Source organism: Tupaia chinensis, unplaced genomic scaffold, assembly GCF_000334495.1.
Source record: "Tupaia chinensis unplaced genomic scaffold, TupChi_1.0 Scaffold000424_1, whole genome shotgun sequence".
Lineage (NCBI taxonomy): Eukaryota > Metazoa > Chordata > Mammalia > Scandentia > Tupaiidae > Tupaia > Tupaia belangeri.
In genome coordinates this window covers 3,448,359-3,467,021 of record NW_006159929.1, presented here as the reverse complement: position 1 = coordinate 3,467,021, position 18,663 = coordinate 3,448,359, and the positions used below count along the sequence as shown (strand labels likewise).

Here is an 18,663-nt window from a genome sequence, read left to right as displayed (position 1 = left end):
AAGTGGCTCGAAGGAGACCTGGGTCAAAGCTCTAGCTCCAACCAGAATAGAGGGCTCCTCTTCCAAAGCCTGAGTCTGTTTCTAGGAGCGTTCACTAAGCATCTTCATTTGCAGATCAAAGTCATGATTTCTGTTATATCTGTATCCATCTCAATATTTTCTTCAAATCTGCTACTTTTTTCTAATAATGTTTGTGAAACCCTGTATTTGATGTGTTATTCAGAAATTCTGTACTTATTAAAATAAATAATGATGAAGATGAGGATCAGCAGATGGTGTAATGGTTACATCACTGGACTCCAACATAGTCAACCACAGTTCGAGTCCCGGATCCTGTAGCTTAAAACTCATGCTGGGCACAAACTAATGTGTGTGTGCCCAAAATCCCAAGAGGAGAATGGAGGAGGGATTATGGCATGGCCATCCCCCCCAGGGGGATGATTTCTCATTTTCTGTCTCTTTTTCTCTCTGTGTCTCCAGTGAGCACACACGCCCTACAGCAAAAATCTCTCTAAAGAAACAAAAATTTAAATAAAAAACCAATGATGAAGATGAAACTATGTTCAGCCATGCTCCAGTACAGTAGAGTAAGGTGATTAAAGAGTGTGCTCTGGGGCCAGATGGCCTGGGCTCAGAGCCAAGCTCAGCCACCACTGTGATAGCCACCTTCCCTAACCACCCTGTGGCTGCTTCCTCTTCTAGAAAATGGGGAGATCCACAGCACCTATCTGTGCATATCACAAGACCTTGTGTGCATTCAGCACTTAGTCAGGGCCTGGCAGGGTAGTTGCTTGGGTTTTCACCCTCACCACCCACCCAAACAGCACCAGCCAGAGTCTCTCCATGTGGCTAAGTGTACTCATTGTTCTCAGTCTACACCTGCTTTTTGCAGTAGCCAATCTTACACAGCGGCCTCAGGACACCCCTTTCTCTGGGTTCTCCCACCTCATTGGTTCCTCTGATGGCCCAGAGCCCTGTGCACAAACCCTAGTCTCTTTCCAGTACCTCCCCCTCCGGCCGAAAGTCCCAAACATCTTTAAAAGTGCTCACAGCTCCCAAATTTCCATCTCCAGTCCAGACCTCTTCTGACCTCAACTCTTAAACCCAGCTGCCTACCGGATGTCCATCCCCAAGGCTCTTGGTTTCCTTCCCACCCCTTCCAAAGTCTCCCCAGACTCAGGCAAGGACCACTCCAATCTTGCTCAGCCAAGGAAATCCTGGGTCATCATTAACTCCTCTCACTCTCCCATATTTCATGTCCAATTCGTCAAAACAGGAACCCAATCCCTTCAATTACCTGCCCTGAACACCTCGGTCTAAGCTACCACCGTTTCTCCCCTGGATCACTGCAACAGCCTCTAAACTGCTTCCCTGCTCCACTATGAACTCCTTCACTGGGTTTTCAACACAAGAGCCAGTGAACTGGCAGTATCTCCTCCGCTCAGAGCCCCTGATGGCTTCAGGTTTACTCAGGATAAATATCTGACTCCAGGCAACTGCCACTCTGCAGGCCCTCTACCACCTCTTAGCTCACCTTTTACTACTCTTGCTTTCTCCATCTTCCCAGCCATGAAGACTCCCTTCACTGTTTCTCAGTCATACTGGGAGCCCCCTCTAAAGGGCCTTTGCACCTGCATCTCCTTCAATCTTAAACATTTTTTTTTTTTGGTCAGAGTGTGTGTACATTTGCCTGACACAGAAACAGAGAGAGGCAGAGGAAGAAAACATCCTCCATTGGTGCTTGGTCACACCACAATCCCTCCTCTTCTATATCTCCATCCTGTCAGGATTTGGGGCTCCCATGTACATGTTCCTGGAGTGTTTCTCAAGCCATGGAGGCTGGGATTTGAACTATGGTCAACCACATGGGATCTGGCTCCCTTAACTACTAGGCCAACATTACTGTACTACCTCAGTGCAAACTGCCCAAGCACGTCCCCTGGCCTTTTTCCATTATTATCTTTTTCAGCTTTATAATTTTTCTCTACAGGATTTACTATCTGATACAAATTTTTTTTTTGTTCACTGTCTGTGCCCCTGAACAAGAAGGTAAACTCCAAGAAAACAGAGACTGGGGAGGGCAGAGGCCACAATACTCTGCTCCCCACCACTTTCCCATACCTCCTCCACCACTGGACAGATGGCCTCTGGCATGGACTCAGCCATTACTTGTTGAATGAGTAAGTGAATGTTTAACTAGTGGGTTTTTAAAAATGATTTCTTTTAAAGCAAGATCTCCCTGTGTCTCCATCCTCCTGCCTCAGCCTCCTACCTGGGATTACAGGTGTGCACCACCACACCCTGCCAATGTGACCCAGCACCATGGCAACTGTTTCTCATGCCAAGCTCTGGAAAGCCCTGGGTGGATGTGCTCCTAAATGGCTCTCCCTACTCTCTATTCCACATTCCAGTCTATAAAGATCCTAGCCAACAGGGGGCTCCATTTCCTCACCTCTCTCTGCTTCCTCCAGAACCAGTTACTTGAAGGAATGCAGAAAACTCTGATAGTATCTTTTAAGTCACCACCAGGGGGCTCTTTTCAGGAAACAAATCCTGTGCAGAATGGATCTGCCGTGTTCTGACAAGCTCTGTTTCCCACAGTGTCCTGCCTACCTCATCTAACTGCTTCAGGACGGCCTTACCTGCCACCAGGTGGGCCCGGCTCCTGGAGCACAGAACAGCATTGAACTTGGACTCGTCTGTTCCCAGGCGGTTCTCTCCAGCTGCATACAGCTCCTGAACAGAGAGGAAGACACACATGGAACATGGGGCTCAACCCAGGCCCCAGGTCCAGGTCACTTAGGAGAGCTGGGAGTGGCCAGCCCTACAGGCCAGAGGGCAGGAAACGAGAGCTGACAGATCACAGTTGTGAACATGGGATTTTACTTAATTTGGTACTTTCCCTGTATTTTGCTGCATATCCCATTATGCTTGCAAAGGGGCAAAATTTTGCCTTTTTTTTTTTCCGGAGAGGTTTTCACTACAGGGCGTGTGCGCTCGCCAGAAAGACAGAAAGCGAGAAATCACCCCCAGTGGGGATGGCCACGCAGCAATCCTTTCTCCTCCATTCTCCTCTCAGGATCTTGGGCACACATGCACACGCGCCCAGCGTGAGTTTAAGCCACCAGGTCCGGGACTCGAACCACGGTCAACTACGTGGGAGTCCAGCGACATAGCCATTATGCTAACTGCTGGTCCCTTGCTTGTTTGTTTTTTTGTTTGTTATAGGGCACATGTGCTCACAGGAGAGAGACAGAGGAGGTGAGAGAGAAAAGGTAAGAAAGCACTCCTGGGGGGAATGACCACTCTGTAATCTCTCCTCCTCCTCTCCTCTCAGGATTTTGGGCATGCAAAGCTGCTGGGTATGGCATTTGAACTACACAGTCAGCCATGTGGGATGCAGTCCCCTTAACTAACATACCACCTGCTGGTCCCAAATGGGCAGAATTTACACTTGCCTATTAAACTTTTGAAGGTTTGGGTACAAAATACTTGGCAATTTACAACCGCTGAATTAGATGGCTTCTAAAGGGAGGTAGGCCTCTTGGGTCTAAGGGCTCTGATACAGGAGGGCAGAAGGCAGCCATGAGGGGCTCAGAGATCCCCTAGGTCAAAGTGAGGCTGAAGTAGACTGGGATCTGAGAAGGCACAGCAGGAGACCTTGAACCTGAAGTAACTCCTGCCTCAGGTAGGAAGAGCCAGTAAAATTCCTAAGGGAGCATTCCCAGTTCTGTCAGAGCCCAGGAGCCTCAAGGCTGTCCAGCCCTGTGATAAGAAATGAGAATGGATGTCCCAGCCAGGCAGAAGCCGAATGAGACAGCCCTGCAGGAGCAGCAGCCCTGGGACCCAGGCAGAAGCAGGCGCCAAAAGAGCAGAAAATGGAGACAGGAGTCTGGACTCTGGTCCAGCTCTACCTCCAGGTTTCTCTGGGCACAGTGTGCCTTCCGTCTTTCGGAGCCTCAGTTTCCCCATGAGGCAAGCAAAAGAACCAGAACAAAAGAGTAGCTCTCCTCCAGCCCTAACAAGGGAGCATTCCATGATGCCCTGTTCCAACCTGACAGACGGCAGAGAAACAAGACTACAAGTTCTGGTGAGCGCCCTGCCGTAGGAGCAGGAGTAACGAGGGGGATAGAGGAAGGTACTGCCAGCTCCAGCTCCCCAGGAAGCTGTGGCACTTTCCAGCCAGAACTCGATGGTCTGCTTCCATTAGCAGGAAACCCAAACTTCCCTAGAGAGGAGCTCAGAGGCCTGGATTTCCCCCCTTTTGTCTGCAACTCACAAAGAGGATACAACTAATGGGACAGCAGGTTTCTAAGATCAAACCCTTAGAAATTTAATATCCAAGTGCAAATTTTGCCCCTTGGCAAACATAACGGTATACAGAATGAAACAAGGGGAAGCACCAAGTCACACAAATCCTACCTCTACAACTGTGATCTATCTGTTGTTGAAACAGTTATCTCACCTGATTCCTCTCTTTTATTTTTAAAGTTTGTTTATTTCTTCTATGAGAGAGAGAGAGAAAATGACAGAGACAGACACATCCAACAGGGTCTTCACACCTTGATCCAGCCCTAATCTCACGACCTGGCCTTGGCCGTGGGTATGCATGTGTGCTCCTAGCATGCTCTAGGATGTCCCAGGACGTGAACCTAGGTTCTTTCCCATGTGAGTCTGTTGTATTCCTGCTACAGCACCACCTGCCTCACCCCTCAAAAAAATCTTTTTCTTTTTTTTTTTTTTTAAGTGTATTTAATTATTTTTTCTGCAACAGTGAAAGACGGGGAGGGAGAGAGACAGTTACTGCCAAAAGGGTCCTTGTGCTGTGACCCACCCCTAGATTAGGCAGCCTGGGCATGTACCCACAGGGCCCTGGATGCTCAGGGAGGTCCTGGGACACAAACCCAGGACCCTTCCCATGTGGATTCAACTGCACCACCTGGCCCCACATGTTCCCTCCTGTATGCAGGGAAGCCCAGAAGGCTGGGTGACCCGCTTGGGCTCAAGGAGTTGGTCAGAGGCAGAGCATATCTGAAATTCACAGCATCCAGAACCCATTCTTAGTCACTGCTATTCCCATCCCAGATCACCTCCCTCATAGAGCAAGAAAGTGGAGAATGCCCCAGCTTAGGAAGCCCAGGCAGGGGGCCAGGCCTGGTCATCACACTCACCTGGACATCTCTCTGGACCAAGGACATGTCCACATTTGTGCTTTCATCCCGGTTTCCCTAGAAGGAAGCAGGTCGTTTGATCAAGCCCACTCCTTGGACGGGCATACTCCCTTCCTCCCTGATCCTTTTCCTGTCCTCATTGCTTGGGCCCCACCTATCTGATTTCTGTGGCTCAGGAATTTGGAGCCCTGTCATGGGAAAGGTACCTGAGAGAGAGAGATGAGGAGCCGCTGGAAGTGTCCTGACGTGTCGCTTCGAATGGCCTCCTCCAGGGTCTTTTTGAATTCTGAAGGAAAGATGCAACGCCTGCCCTAGAGCACTATGGACAGAGCTGCCCATTGCAGACAGGTGACCCTCCAGGGACACACAGCCTGTGACCTTCAAGCTGATCCTGCCTTCTGACCAGGCTTGGCCTAAACCATACCTGAGGGGTTTTCTTCAGCCCTCCCTTACCTTGTTCATCTGCCCTGTGTGTACACAGCAGGCAGGGCTGGGCCCTGGATGAAAGCCCAATGTGTTAAGGGTGGCAGGAGATGGGTGACAGAAAGGCCAGGAAGGAATCGGAGGTCCTGGAAGAGGGTGTGGCCCAGGCCCGGAAAGCACAGGGTTCTGCAAAGGGCAGAGGGCACTGGGAGCCAGCCTAACCTGTTTTGTAGGCTCTGTTCAGTTCCCGGATGTGTTCGTTGCTACGCGAAGCAAGGATCTCAATCAGGCAGGCTTCATCAGTGCCAGCACCCTGCAGTGGCAGAGAATGCAACAAACCACATGCTTGTTACAGTGCCCTCAACAGCACCCAGGAACAACAGCAGGTGTCACACCGCTGCCCTGGCACAAACCCTGGCACAGAGTCCCCTGACAGACACTCCCTTTGTGCTGTTCCTGGGCCAAAGTGAGCCAGGCCCCCTTCACAGCCCCAGGGCAAGAAAAGCATCAGATACAACAATGATGCTGGTGATGAGCAGGGATCACAGGGAGAGCCAGGCCCATGGATCAGAAAACTAAGAATCAGGGAAATGCAGTGACTTTCTGAGGCCACAAACTAAGTGGTCAGGTTCGTATGTGGACCAAAGTCTGTTTTATTCTGAGTTCAGCCCATGAGCGAGATGATCAACAACTGAGAAATGAGTTACAAGCAAGAGAGCTCAGAATGAACATATGTGAACTCACAGTCCCAGTGTGGACTGGGGAGTTTCTGGAGACACCAGGAGAAGGCAGCAGAGGATGAAAGGGATGACCATGCAGGGATGGTAAGAAGACAGAGGACGGGGTCAGCTGCCTGGCTTTTACATCGGTTTCAATTTTGGCTCTGCAGCTTACTAGCCACATGACCTTGGGTGTGTTAACTCTCTGTGCCTCCAGTTCGTGTTCTACGAAACAGAATGCTAGTCTCTATACTAGTCCCTACCTCATAGGGAAGTCATGAGGATTAAGGACAGCACTTAGTGTCTGTCAGACAGACACAGACACTCAAAGACATACAGCTGGGTAGCAACAGCTGGCCCAAACTGTAGTTTCCATGCTCCACAACCACCACCTCACGAAGCTGCCTGGAGGTGGGATCTGCGCAGATGACTGGGGGCATGGACCATGGCCCTCCCTATTGCCTCCTGACCCCCTCCCTAGAATAAGGCAAGTAGATGTGTTTCAGTGGAGTCTTCTGTCCCTTCTGGGATACTACACCGAGTCCTGCGTCTCCTTTTGGAGGAGGCAAAAGCCATTGTACCTAGTGGGTCTCTGAGAGTAGATTCCTTCTGGGGTCCCTGCTTGATTCATAAGGATTCCCCCATCTGGGAGCAGCCTTCTTCCCATCCACAGTAACAAACACTGAGCCACAGGATTGTACGGTGACAGGGCCCACTCTTGGGCCAGAACTGGACTGGAAGAAGGTAGTGGGCCCAAGCTGAGCCAGTCTGGAATCTGCGCCCTGCTAGGAATCTGGACGAGGGACCGCTGGTCTCTTCTGTAGCTGGATGTCTGATAGGTAAACAGAGAAGGGTGGGCAGGCATCCTCTGGACGCAGACGTGGAAGGAGAACACAGAAGCAGATGGAAGAATGAAGCTGACACTCAGAAGCAGAGATAAGAGAGAAATCCTGCCCTAGTCCCTGCCCTCCATATCACGGTCCTGATTCATCACTGATTCCCCACCTTTGTTTTGCTTAACTCTTCAAGCTTGTTTCTAATATTAATAATAGATTATTAACAATAGACATGTTACTAAATATTATTAGTATTAATGGAGTCCTACCTCCTATGCTTCTTTTTATCATCGTATCACCAGCTTCCTCCACAACCTCACCATTTTTTTTAAGATGGACAGGGACTGATATACTTCCTGATGACAAATGGCATGTCATGTGCCTCTTGGGGAAAATCACCAAAATCTGCCCTTTGTACAGCCTGTAAGGTCTAAAGCCTCACTAATGAGTAGGCTAAAACACACCATGCTGTCCAGGCCTTCCTCCCCACACATGTGAACACACACACACGTACACACCTTGATGGCTTCCTTTATCTCATAAACATCAAAAAGGACTGGGGTTTTCATCAGAGCCAGGATTGTCTTCTCAAAGTTTCCTGACAGTTCGGATTTCAGATCTTTGATCAAATCCTGATTGGATATACAGAGAACAAACAAAATGAAACCTATTTTGAGAATCATAGCAGGTGACTAATGAGAACAATATCCCAGGGTCAAGGAGCAGCAGCAATCCCAGGGGACCTGAGAGAGAAGCCTGATCCCGGGCCCCATCCGAACCCGCTGAATAGAAGCCTGTGTTTCAGCAAGGTGCCCATGGTCCATGGCACATTGGAGTATGAGAAGCACTGGGCCAGAATGCTAACCTATTCAATATTTACTCAACTTTCACCTCTCTCACATTCAAAACCCCAAAAGATAAGAGTCCCCACCCCTTGCATTTGTTCTGTAGGCAAAGCCTTTTTCTTCAAAGCTCTTACATCAGCTGAACCCTCTAGGGTGGCTGTGAAGAGAGCAGCAGAGGGGAGGCTGAGGGCTGGGGGTAGGAGGGGCACTGTCAGTGAGTCAGGGCGGAGTGCTGCTAGAACCCACATGTCCTCAGCACCCTATGGACTCTGGGATTTCTCCCTCAGGGCATCCTCCACTAGCTGGGAGGACACTGGCTGGGTGGACAGCAGAAAAGACCCTAGTACACTTTACTGTCCATCCAGGAGATCCAGGCCTACTCAGTCCCAAGGAAAAGCAGAGTGACCAGGGCTGAGCTGGAACTAGTCCCTGTGCTAGAGCTGAGATATGCCCTGGCTTGCGAGGAACCAGGCTTGCCATCCTTCCAAGTCACAGCTCCCCAAAACTCACCTTGCCATAAGCTGTCTTGAAGGACAGGAGGATCTGCTGTCGCTGCTTGTTGGAGCGACTCCCCAGGCAGTCAATAATGGCCTGTTCGTCCGTCCCTGGAGGGCAGGAGAGGGAGAGGTGAGGCTGCAGGTCATAGGGAGACACTGTGTCATACGGACTTCCTGGGCCTGGGGCCTCCAGGTTTCCTGGGTATACCCACCAGGGACAGGCATGCCTTCTCTTAGCTGCCCCACCCCCCAGAGCCCCTGTGAAACTGCCTGGGGATTAGAGGTGGGGTGTGGGGTAGGATTTGAGTGACCGGGGGTCTCTCACCAAAGCCTTTCATAGCCTTCCGCAGGACCTCAGCATCTCGCAAAGGGTCAAAGCCAGAAGCATCTGTGATGGTGCCTCGGTTTCCAAACTATTCAAACAAACAGTCACGGGTAAGATGATCTGCATATCAGCCTCCTCAGTGTGAGGCTACTGCCCTCCACCCCCGGACTCTGGGAACAACCCTTTCTCTAAAAGTTGGGGTACCTGAAGGAGTTGCGATCAATGACACGGAGGACACTACATCATGTCTGTAACCTGACTGCTATCTGTCCTTGTGTTGGGGTACAGAAGATTCTGCGGCTCACTTAAAGCTGAGTCCTAACACTGAAAATGTGCTCTATGCCCAGGTCCTCTAGGCTGGGGCCTGGGTTCCTCCTGAAGGGCAGGCCTTGGGAGCAGGGGCTGCTGGCTTCTCCTTGATCCCGCAGGACATCACACATCAGGGTACTCCTAACAGCCCTGCTGGCCCATGTGTCCCCTCTAGGTGGGTACACGTGTCCGTCCTTCACAAGGGCACAGGGCAGCCTGGCCACTTCTTAGACTAGCACCGGTTTCCTGGCACTGTCCTCTACACTATGACCGCTGTATGACCCAATAGCTGTGGACACGGCAAACCTGAACTTTCCAGGCGAAACTGTCTCCCAGTGGATTGTCTTCCGGGTGGCTAGCACAAACTGGTTATAACACAGTCACAGAGAGAAACTCAGAAAAAGACGAGGGAGGGAGGGGGGAGAGCAGCATGGGGTGGGCAGATGTGTGGGTGTGGGAGTCAGGAGGATGGGAGACCCTCGGTCTAAAAATAGTGGTTGAGTACATACCACAGCCTGCGCCAAACTGATTGGGCTGTGTAACCATGACAGTGAATTCTGGGCTCTGCAAACATGAACTGTTCTCCAAACATGAGACAGCGTCAGCCCTGAGGGACCTGCCAGCCATTTTCCCTACCCAAAGGGCACTTTACAACTTCTCTAAAGCCCGTCTGGGAGGGCATCAAGTGGACTGAAGACTAACAGCTATTGGGCAAAAAGTTCTGATGGTGGCCAGGCAGTCTTAGGAAGACAGCCTGGGCTGTGCATAACAATAAGGAATGAAGAGCACTCATGGGGCCTTTTGAACCTCCTGCACAGGGACAGCAACTGAACCAGAGGAGACAGGTCGGTGGCCTTAAGCCTTAAGGAATACAAATGGGGGTAGGGAGTCTGTGAGAACTCTGTTACACAGTAACTTATATGAGCCATCCTCCTAACTCTGCCTCCTGGCTTTACTGGCAGAGACATCAGGCCACATGCCTTTGGCCTCTGGGATCTAGGCCGGGAACAAGGGTGGCACTAGGCTGGCACTTACCTGGGCTGGGGGCACAGCAGGGGTGACTGTCCCGGATCCTGGGTATCCTGGGTAGCTTGGCACTGGCTGCTGCTGCCCAGGGGGAGGCATTGGCGACTGCCCAGGGTAGGCTGCTGGCGGCTGCCCAGGGTAGGCCCCTGGGGGTTGCTGGCCGGGGGGTGGCATGGGCTGTCCTGGCATAGGGGCACCTGGGTATGGTGCATATGAAGGCATCCCAGAGGGGGGGTTTCCCCCAGGGGGTGGATACATTCCATATGGAGGAACAGGCTGCTGGGCGGGTGGGGGCTGCCCGAAGCCCCCAGGGGGGACTGGAGGATAACCACCTCCGGGGGCCCCCGGGTACAGGTTTGGCATGTTGGCTCCACCAAAGGTCCCAGACATGTTGGCCGCCTGAAAAGAGACAGGACAGAGGCAAAGACTAATGGACCCAGCCAGGCACAGCCACGCTGTGTGCTTGCCCTTCCCTGGGTGAGCCCTGCTGAGCTCCCAGGAGCCTCACTTCCAGCTCGCCCACCAGCAGCATCACACAGCACTGGTGCCTGCTGAGACCCTGCCCGAGCTCAGCTCTCCTCCCACTTCAGCCAACGAGACCCTCACAGCCTTTGCACCTGTGCAATACAAAGCATCACCGTCACTCCCATTTTGCAGAAGATGAAATGGGTTCAGAAAGATGAAAACGTGCTCGAGGCTATGCAGACTCTAATAAACAGTGCAGCAGGTGTCCTGACTTGGGCCTCTCCGGACCCAAACCCCTTGTGTAGGCGAAGCGCCTACCCTATCCAGATGGCTGCTCCTTCCAGCCAAACCAACTGGGCGAAGGTGAGGCTGACGGCACAAAAAGGCCTGTGGGCCCTTCTGCCTGTACCAGCAACCTGTTCACCAGAGACACCTCTAGGGGTGTGGTCTGGATGGGTTTGCACTCACCCAGAATAAAAGCCTAAATCCGCATGATGGCTTCCTACACCCACAAGACCTAGACCCCTGAACGTTGTCTCCTGCTTCACCAGCGCTGACCTCTCCATGTCAGCCACATTGGCCTCCTGCTGTGCCTAAGCATAACAGGCCCCCTGGCACCTCAGGCTGCCAGTGTTCCCCAGACATCATCTGGCACACCCCTCCCCTGCTTCTGAGCTCTGCTCGAATGCCCCCATTTCACCAAGGCCACCTGAGCTCTCCCACTTAAAACTGTCATCCCACGTCACCCCCACCCACACTCCTAACCCTTCTACCCTGCTCTCCTTGTTCCCACGGCATCCACACTATCAATAATGCCAGTTGACTGCACAAAAGAGAGTGGGTTCTGGCTGCATCGCTTCCACTAAGCGCATATTTCTTTTCCAGTTGATAAATTTGTTTTTTTTTTTTTTAAGCGGAATGACAAATAAAAATGGTACTGCCTCGGGACCAGCAATTAGCATAATGGCTATGTTGCTAGACTTCCATGTAGTCAACCATGGTTCGAGTCCCGGACCTGGTGGCTTAAACTCATGCCAGGCGCGTGTGCATGCATGCCCAAGATCCCGAGAGGAGAATGGAGGAGAAGGGATTGCGGTATGGCCATCCCCCCTGGGGGGTGATTTCTCGCTTTCTGTGTCTCTGTCTCTCTCTGTCTTTCTGGCAAGCGCATGTACACTATAGCAAAAACCTCTCCAAGAAAAAAAAAATGGTAATGCCTCAAGGTGTCTGCCAGATATGCCTGTCCAGGGTGTATGTATCCAAACAAGCACATGGACTCTTGTATCCCACACATGCTGGCACATGCATGCACACACCCCCACCTCCCTCCTGGACCTATGCTGAGCTCAAAAAGTGGGTGCTCAAGAAATGACCTATGAAGGCACCACCTCCTACCCAATGCCCCAGAGCTGCAAGGGACCTGAGAGACTCTCTAGTCTAATACATTCCTTTTCCCCCTCACTTTGCAGATGAGAAAACACCCAGAGGGACAGTGGGTAGGTGGCAGAACCCTGAAGAAAGCCCACACATTCTCAGGCACAGCTCAACTCACTACACACCCACAGGTGAACACACGCACAGACACCTCAGAAGCCACAGGAAGCCTTGATTCCTCTGGCCATGCGGGTGAGGTGAGGCCCCCAGAGAATCCTTGGCAGGAGGACTGGACTCACCATTCCAGAGAGATAGTCCTGGTTGAACTGCCCTGAGTAGTTGGCCACGTTATCCAGCCCGATGGGGGGCATGCTGGGCGGGGGATAGCCGGCACCTCCCCAGGCACCACCACCTGAAAGCAACACCAAGCCCTTTAGCCCCATCTGTCCCCTGCCACGTGGGGAGCGGCAGAGACATGAGCTCACAGGAGGTCAGGAAGGGAGGCCAAGCAGAACCTGAGGAGAGCTCTGAGGACCACAGGAACATGCCAGCCCATCGCACTGCTGGAGGGAAGAGAGGGGATACCTGCCCCTCCTTCTAGAGAAAAAGGTGGGGTTCCGCAAACACTCTCAACACCCTGTGCATGGAATTAAGGAGGTAGGGAGAGCTCTGCCGTCCCAAGCTCACCATCATGGAGCAGGACAGACACAAGGTCATTCTGGAATACTGGGCTGAGTATTCCAGCTCACCCTGACAGTGGTGAGCTCGGGGAACCTGAGAATTCACGAGAGCTACATGGGCACGGGGGTTAGAGTAAGGGAAAAGTATGTGGGAGAGTGGGAGACCAGGCTGGGTCACAAAAAAACAGTTGGAGGCAGAGGGAGAGTAGGGGCACCCCACACACGCCCTGCAGAAACCAGCAGGACTAGTGCAGAGTTAAGGCCTGTCTGAGCACCATCCCTCAGGCCGACATACGCTCAGCGCTGGCTACTCTCAGACACATTCCGTCCACAGCAGTCTCGACGTGGGCTCTTCAGCTCCAGGATTCTCAGGAAACATCCTTCCCTGAGTCAGCTGCCTGCTCCTTCTCTAGCTGTCAGCATTTCTACTATAGAAAGGGCAGCAAGGCCAGGGCTGGGAAATCTAGGGTGGAGATTCTGCCCTGTGACCATGACTGAGCGACCTCCCAGCTCTGGGCCTGTTCTTCACATGTTGGGTGGAAAGGAGTGTCCAGGTGGCCTTGGGCTCCATTGGTGCTAAGCCTCTGACTTCAACTCCAAGAAAATGAATGCGGCCTGAGGACCCTGGGGCGGGGGCCAGCGCTGTGCAGGCACCCTCAGGATGACCACTCTTAGAAGGATGCTTGTCTCCCCCATCCAGGGGCCGTCTTACTTCCTTTCCTACCATGGGGACCAAATTACATTTCAAAAAACCAGGAGAGGCCAGGTCCAGAGCAGATGACAGAATTATTTATTTCTTAATATTTATTGTTTACAGTTAATCACCGTACATCTTTATAATGTACAAAACATTTTTTTTCTCTCAGCACAAATATAGTGCATATCAGGCAGACGACAGAATTTTAAGTGTGAAGAAGAGCATCGCAGCTGAGGCCAGGTGCTGACTACCTGGCTGGTGCTCACCCACCCCTCTTGGCAGCCACAGGAGTGACAGCTAACCCTCAGCATCTGTCTCCTGGAGACAGCCTCCACAGCCTCCCTGGGTATAGGGACCCTGGTGCAGCAAAACCACGTACTTGAGCACGGGGGAAGAGAAGTAATGGGGGCCGCTATTACCTAGAAATGCTTTGGAGGATGCCATGCCAGAGACCTTCCCTAGCTAGTCATTAGCATCCAGGACAGCCCAGTGAGAGATCCTTGATGCCACTTTGCAAAGAAGACAACTGAGTCTCAAGAGAAGTGAAGGCATTTATCCACTGACAGCTAAGGCAAGAGGTTTGGTCCTGGCCTGTTCCAGAGCCTTCCAGAACCAGTTTCAAACCCAGACCTCTCCCTGGCCCTAGCTCCATGCTCTTTCCCAGCCTCTGGCCTCACTAGCCTTTCCACCTTAGCTTTCCTCCTCCCCTGCTGGGCTGTGCTGTGGAGAAGGATGGGGACTGTGATTCCTCCCCTCTCTACTCCTGGCTACTGAGCAGAGGGGTCCTTCATGCCCCCACCACTCTAGACCTCTTACCTGGTGCAGCCGGTGGGTAGCCACCAGCGGGTGGGGGATAGCCTGGGTAGCTCATGGTTAGATCTGGAAGAGAAGAAGAAAACACATTCAGGCTCTGACTGGGAATCCTTACAGGCTTACGGGAGCTGGCTTCTCAAGAGAACAGCAACAACCACAAATGGGGCCCCTGCAGGAGCAGTTGCATCAGGTCCTGTCTGTAGCAATCCAGTTTACCCTCTACTTGCTAGGGCCTCCAGCCAGAAAGAGCACCTGCTGGCATGCGGCCCAACCTCTGAGCCAGGCCCACACCAGCCCTGCCCTATGATCCTGTGGGTTTCTGTGAAAAGGCCTTTCACCCACACTTCACTCCCTTCTCTGCTGTCAAGGGGACAGCACATTGTGTCTGTACCTGCTTTTCAACCTCAGAGGCCAAGAGGCACCCTTCATTCTCAGGGCCTGGTTCTCAGTCTTTTGCTCAGTGGGTCCAGAGGTGACTGTAGGCAAAACAATGGGAAGCCAGGTGATGTCTTCATTGCCTTGGAGAGAAATGAGGCCCTTCTTGCATAGCTTTCCATCTACCCTAAGGACACAATGTAAATGCTTTGGCTGAGGTCTCCAGCAGTGCTGTCCTCAGAGAAGATGTGACTCACCTGCCCATAGCTGGGTGAGCCATCAGCACAAAGCTTTTCTGGTCCTGCCCTCCCTTGGCCTGACCCTTCCACCCAGATTCTGCCAAACCTCAGACCTTGCTGTTGAGAAGGTAGCTGGAGGGTATTAATGATGATTCCAGGGCCAGGAACCTTCTGATAGGAGGAGCTGCCCTGTAGGAGTGCAGGGTAAAATCTGATACCACTAGGCAGGCCCTTGGGCCACTGAAGACTCACTGCCCCACCTCTCATTCCCTCTCAGAAAAGTGAAGTCAAAAGTCCCATCCACAGATAAGAATGGGGAAACACAACCTCAGGCAATAGCTGAATGCCATCCTGCTCCTTACTCCAAATAAATTTCAGACAAAAGATTTAAATGTTAAGAAGTAGCCCCAAACCCCCCAAGCATAAAATAGAATTTCTGCATGCTCAAAAACAAATAAAGAAAATAACAAAAAGCCAAGAGAAATGATAACTTAAGGGAAATGTTTTACAATAAGGAAAACACCAATAATCACTAGAGAATGATGTTACAGAAAAGGAGCTAAAGATGTTCACCTTCACTAATACGCTACGAGAATCACCAACTAAAAATACAGAGATGTCGGGACCAGCAGTTAGCATAATGGCTATGTCATTGGACTCCCATGTAGTCTACCGCAATTCGAGCCCCGGACCCAGTGGCTTAAACTCACGCTGGGCACATGTGTGTTTGTGCCCAAGATCCTGAGCGGAGAATGGAGGAGAAGGGATTGGGGTATGGCCATTGCCCCTGGGGGGTGATTTCTCGCTTTCTGTCTCTCTGTCTCTGTCTTTCTGGCGAGCGCACACGTCCTATAGCCAAACACCTCTCAAAAGAAAAAACAAAAAACAAAAAAAACCAGAGATGTCAGGTTGCTCTGCGGTCTGGTGGTTAAGGCAGCTAGATCTCACATGCCTAACCGGGCAGTTCAAGTCCTGGGCCCAGTGGCCTGTGAGTAAGGGCATGTCCAAAATCCCAAAAGGGGGGGAAGATGGAGAAGGAACTGTAGTGTGACCATATTGGTGGGGGATGCTTTCTTGCCCCCCCTATCCTCTCTCTTGAGTAGCTGAGGTCTCCAGAGGTGCTGCCCTTGGCAAGTACACACATCCTCTAGTACAGGCAAAAAAAAAAAAAAAAAAATAGAGATGTCAAAATTAAAAATGATATACTCTTTGACCCGGCAACTGTACCTCTGGAAGTGTATTTCCCACTTATACCTGTGTGAAATGACCTACAGGCATGGATTTTACTGCAGCATCATCTTTGACAACCACACAAAAAAATGACCCTGAACATTCATCAGTGAGGTTGGTTAAATAAATGACAGCAGAGCCCTACAGTGGATAGTCTATAGCTATTTCATAATTAGCCAGCTCTATATATATGGGGACATAAAATGATCACCACTGTTGATCACGGCACAGCACTGCTGTGTGCATATTAATCTAATAACAACTTTAAAAAAGAAAATGGGGCCACTCCACATTAAGGGAGCCAGATCCCACGTGGCTCACCATGCAGTTCATATCCCAGCCCCTATGGCTTAAAAAAACTGCTGGCCACATGTGTGGAGAAATGGAGGAGAAGGCCACACTCCATTTAGGGGTACTTTCTCCCTCTTTCTCTGTCTCTGGCGAGCACATGCACCCTCTGACAGTTCAAAAATAAAAAAAACAAATAGAAGCATAAAAAACAAGAGTTCTGGGAACCAGCAGTTGGCAAAAGGGAGGAGGGCAGAGGAGAAGGAATTGTGGCATGGCCATCCCCTCTGGGGAGTGATTTCTCACTTTCTTTCTCTCTGTCTCTGTCTTTCTGGTAAGCGCACACACCCTAGCAAAAAAAAAGCCACACCAAAAAAAAAAAAAAAAAAAAAAGACACCCACGGGAAAGCAGGCTAGAAATGAGGCTGACTGTATACGAGTATTCTCTGCATTTACGAATACCCTCTGCATTTATGAGTACCTTCTGCATTTCTGCCGTATGCATGTACCGCCTGTTAAAGAACTTTACAAAAGGCCCAATTCAGATGGGGATCTCTGAGCTCACTGGAGCCACCCTCTCCTGTCTCTCTGAGTCCTGGCAGTTCTTCCAAAACTAAAATACCTACCTAACACAGGGTCCATTCAGTTCAAGGCACCCTACTCAGACCTGGAGGGACTGCAGGGCAGCCTCGGCACACAGCACACCCCAGTGACACTCACTCTGAGGCCTTTTAGACAGTTCCCTGACAGGAGCCAAAATCTGCCTCCGGGCAACAAGCTCACCCTGGAGGGTCCCACAAGGCAGGTTTAATATCACCTCTGCTGCAGTCCTAGTCCTTGGGTCCTCCCTTCCACCTAATCACCACCTCTAGCCTTCCCTTCTCCCAAGAGAACAGTATCACTTCCCCTGCTATTTTCTGCCTGAAATAGTTCTGAGCCAGCTTCCTACTCTTAACTTTCCTGAGCTCCTTTCAGAACCAAAGGCCTCAGCACGGCAGGACCAGCACCTCCTCCTCCCTGGGCTGGTGCACTTGGGTTTTCTAGACAATGGAGACCTTATTCGGGCTCACGCTACATCTCTCCAGTCCTGCCCACTGCTCCAGCCCACTGTGATCTCCTGAGATTCTGGCACACACGGCACACGTCATCTTAGCGCTCTCTCTCAGCTTCTTTACCTCCGACTTAGCATGGCCCTTGTGTTTGTCCAAGTCACAGGTACAAAAGGGCCAACAACAAACAGGCCATCATTACCGACAACTCCCCACTCGACAGACACTAAGTGTGGCTGGAGGCGCAGGTGTTCAACCAGCTGTCCCCACCTACTGGTGCCTCCCCCAGCCCGCGTTTCCCTACCATGCCCGCATGAGGGCTCTAATGCATCTGCCACAGGGAACCCTCAGCCTAATAACTGCCTAATAATCTCTGGGAGGGCAGTAACCACAGCCTGACTACCTGGGGAGACCACGGGTGACCTCAGGTGGACCTCCAGCTCCCAGAGCCTGCCTCTGTCCTCCCCAACTGCCCAGTCCTGGGAGGTTACAACATCAGCAGGCCACACCCCGGCTTGTGGAACCCATATTCTTTCCCCTTTTCTTTGAAAATAAAGAAATCTGCACATTGTCCAGTCTTCTGCTAACTTTGGGCTCTGCCTTCTGCTCAAGAGGCCAACACGAGGGAGACTTTCTTCCCAGTATACTGGGGCTGCCACACCCAGTAATCCTCAGAGGGCAGCTCACAGAGCTTCTAGGGATGTCGCCTTCACCTCTAACTCAGTCCAGCCTTTGCTCTCCAGACAAAAGGGAGTACAGTCAGTTACAACCCAGCAGATCTATTTCCTTTTGACATCCAAGAGTATCACACTTTCTGCCCTAAGCATGGCCTTTCTCCTCTCCTTTCCTTTAACAGAGACAAAGATGCATGGAGCGGGGGATGCTTCACAATGCTCATGCAGTTCTTTCTCTTAATAAGGGAACTTTCTTCCCTTCCTTCCCTCCCTCCCTCTTTTCCTCTCTCTTTCTTTCTAGTTTATTTACATCTTCCTTGAGAGAAAGAAACAGAGACAGGGCACCCCCAATGGGGTACTCATACAGTGATCCACACCCAGCCTCACCCAGCCCTGCATCATGGTCACACAGGCTCGTGGCATGCTCAGGGAGGTTCTAGGACACAAACCCAGTACTTTTTCCATGTTCCATGTGGGTCCAGCTGCACTGCTGCAGTGCCACCACCTGGTCCCTGCTGATGTAATTCTGACAGGTAAGGGCATATCCTCGATATGCCTGCTTCTGATCATGGCAGTCTGCCATTGAAACTATTTTTTTTTTTTTTGAGAGGTTTTCGCTATAGGGCGC

The 18,663-nt window shown here is 51.3% G+C and overlaps 1 protein-coding gene across 1 annotated transcript in view; it reads right to left on the bottom strand.

Annotated features, from left to right (window-relative positions):
* The window catches only part of ANXA11 (annexin A11), a 53,774-nt gene that overhangs the window by 5,142 nt on the left and 29,969 nt on the right, over positions 1-18,663 (bottom strand). The window contains exons 2-11 of the mRNA XM_006154901.3: positions 14,184-14,246; positions 12,290-12,402; positions 10,161-10,550; positions 8,817-8,904; positions 8,505-8,599; positions 7,668-7,781; positions 5,817-5,907; positions 5,378-5,457; positions 5,172-5,228; positions 2,643-2,736 (exon numbers count right to left, since the gene is read on the bottom strand). Of these exons, the coding sequence (XP_006154963.1) occupies positions 2,643-2,736; positions 5,172-5,228; positions 5,378-5,457; positions 5,817-5,907; positions 7,668-7,781; positions 8,505-8,599; positions 8,817-8,904; positions 10,161-10,550; positions 12,290-12,402; positions 14,184-14,238 (1,177 nt within the window). The 5' untranslated portion in view covers positions 14,239-14,246. The remainder of the gene's footprint in view (positions 1-2,642; positions 2,737-5,171; positions 5,229-5,377; positions 5,458-5,816; positions 5,908-7,667; positions 7,782-8,504; positions 8,600-8,816; positions 8,905-10,160; positions 10,551-12,289; positions 12,403-14,183; positions 14,247-18,663) is intronic.